Genomic DNA, 2505 nt, shown 5'->3' on the forward strand with positions numbered 1-2505 from the left:
GATGCCCTCATTGAACTCCATTGGGTTCAACTAGGCTCCCTCTTCCCCCAATGAAACATTATTATTATTATTAGTGGGGTCTCCCCTGGCGAACCCCAAAAAACAAGGGGTGGGCAAAAGTGCAGAAGGGTTTCAAAAAGGTGGCTGCAGTTGTGGAATAAGCCTAGAAGTGTGCAGCAGTGCAGACACAAAGGTGGGCTCAGAGCTGAATCTTGGGCACAAGGTTACAATTGTGTACAATTGTGGAATAGATCGAAAAGTGTGCACAAATGCAGCCAGAATGTGTCCAAATGGGGATCAAAATCTAGCCCTTGCAAAGCGAGTTCGGAAATGGCAGGATAAATGTAAGTGTACAAAGGCAGTGTGCACAAATGGGGATTGAATCGAAGTCTAAACGTGTGCACAAATGCATCACGAGTGTCTAAAAGTGGGCATCAGACCTTCCCATGGGCAAAAACATGGTTGTGGAGTAAGTCTCCAAGGGCGCCCAAATGCAGCCAGAGTGGAGTCCAATCTCGCCCTGGGCAGCCTGGCAGAACCATTTCCAAAAACGCCGGGAAAGTGGTGGGATGGGTCTCACAAGTGTGCACAGGTGTGGCAAGGGTGTGTAAAAGTGGGGATCAAACTTAGCTGCGGAATAATAACCCCCTAAAACTGTGGGACAGATCCCAAAGGGTCCCCAAAGGGTGCCACAAAGTCTGCAAAGTGGGGAGCAGAATGTTTCCAAAAAGAAATTGCGCACAGTTGTGGGATGAGTTTCAAAGTGTGCCTCGGTGTGTTCAAGGGGGGATTGCATTGAACCAGGGGCAGAGGAGTGCCCCAAAGAAGTGTGCAGTTGTGTCACGAAGCCCCCAGGACCCTTGCCCTGGTGGAAGGGGCCCCAAAGGGCGTGCGTAAAAGTAGCCAAAGAGAGAGTGGAGTGTTGCAATGGTCTTTGTGCTTGTGCTCCTCCTTCCCTGCAGTGTCGACCCCTCTGGGCCAGGGCCGGGTCAACCAGCTGGGGGGGGTCTTCATCAACGGGCGCCCCCTGCCCAACCACATCCGCCACAAGATCGTGGAGATGGCCCACCATGGCATCCGGCCCTGCGTCATCTCCCGCCAGCTCCGCGTCTCCCACGGCTGCGTCTCCAAGATCCTCTGCCGCTACCAGGAGACCGGCTCCATCCGACCGGGGGCCATCGGGGGCAGCAAGCCCAGGGTGAGTCCGGAGAGGGGCACCCACCGGGCACAGGCTCCCAGGAGACCCAGAACACAAGCCCTGCCTGGCTGGCTGCAAGGGGGTCTTCTCCTCCAGATCTGGGTTCACATCCAAAGCTCCTTCCCAAATCGAGGAGACCTCTTTGGTGCCAACCAGAATGGGCAATGGGTCCCAAGCTTCCCAAGTTCCACTAGTTGATGATGATGATGATGATTATTATTATTATTTGGTGCCTCTTCCCAAATCAAGGAGACCTTTTTGGTGCCACTCCAAATGGGCAATGTATTGCAAGCTTTCCAAGTTCCACTGGGTTCTTGTTCTTCTTGTTTTTCTTCTTATTTGGTTGGCCCAAGCAAGGGACCCCTGTTTTGTGGATTTGGGGTGATGCTGGACTAGCTTTTCTTACTCTTATTCTTATTCTTAATCTTATTATTATTTAGTTGGCCCAAGCAAGGGATCCCTATTTGTAGATTTGGGGTGACGCTGCACTAGTTTATTCTTCTTCTTGTTGTTGTTATTTGGTGCCTCTTCCCAAGTCAAGAGAACTTTTTGGTGCCACTCCAAATGTCCTTTGTGTCACAAGCTTTCCAAGTTCCACTACCTTATTATTATTATTATTATTATTATTATTATTATTATTATTTGGTTGACCCAAGCAAGGGATCCCTGTTTTGTGGATTTTGGGGTGATGTTGTCCCATGATATCTAGCCAACACAGCTTCTTTGTTGTTGTTGTTGTTGTTGTGTGCCTTCAAGTCATTCCTGGCTTCATTTGGAGACCCTTCAAAATCTGCTCCTTGAAATGGAGTTCCTTGAAGATCCTAAAAAAGTGTGCCTTTAAAAGGGTTTCTTTTAAACTTTGTACTTTTAAATAGGGTTCCTTGGGAAACCATTTCAACTAAACGGGGCTCCTTTGGAGACCCTTTGAATTTTACACTTTAAATGGGTTCTTTTGGAGACCTTTAAATTGGGTTTTTTTGGAGACCCTTAAACATTGGCACCTTTCAATGGGCTTCCTTTGGAGACCCTTTGCGCCTTTCTATGAGGTTCCTTTGGAGGGCCTTTAAAACTGGCACCTTTAGAGACCTTTTAAAATGGGCACCTTCCAATGAGGCTTGTTTTGGGTTTTTTGGAGACCCTTCCCCAGCCCTAGAATAAAAAAGGGTGTGTGTGTGTGTGTGTGTGTGTGTGTGTGTGTGTGTGTGTGTTTGTAGAGCTTTCTAGCAAGTTCTTATGGAGCAGTTCCTGTCTCCAAATTTCCTGCAAAATACAAATGCAAATTTAAAAGTGGATTTTTGTTTCCTCTT

The 2505-nt window shown here is 48.0% G+C and overlaps 1 protein-coding gene across 1 annotated transcript; it reads left to right on the top strand.

Annotated features, from left to right (window-relative positions):
• The first annotated feature begins 458 nt into the window (after nt 1-458).
• Nucleotides 459-1396, top strand: LOC121936378. Its single transcript, XM_042478585.1, has 2 exons — nt 459-469; nt 805-1396. The coding sequence occupies exons 1-2, from the start codon at nt 459-461 to the stop codon at nt 1394-1396; spliced, it is 603 nt and encodes a 200-aa protein (XP_042334519.1).
• The last annotated feature ends 1109 nt before the right edge of the window (nt 1397-2505 follow it).

Source organism: Sceloporus undulatus, chromosome 7 (assembly GCF_019175285.1).
Source record: "Sceloporus undulatus isolate JIND9_A2432 ecotype Alabama chromosome 7, SceUnd_v1.1, whole genome shotgun sequence".
NCBI lineage: Eukaryota > Metazoa > Chordata > Lepidosauria > Squamata > Phrynosomatidae > Sceloporus > Sceloporus undulatus.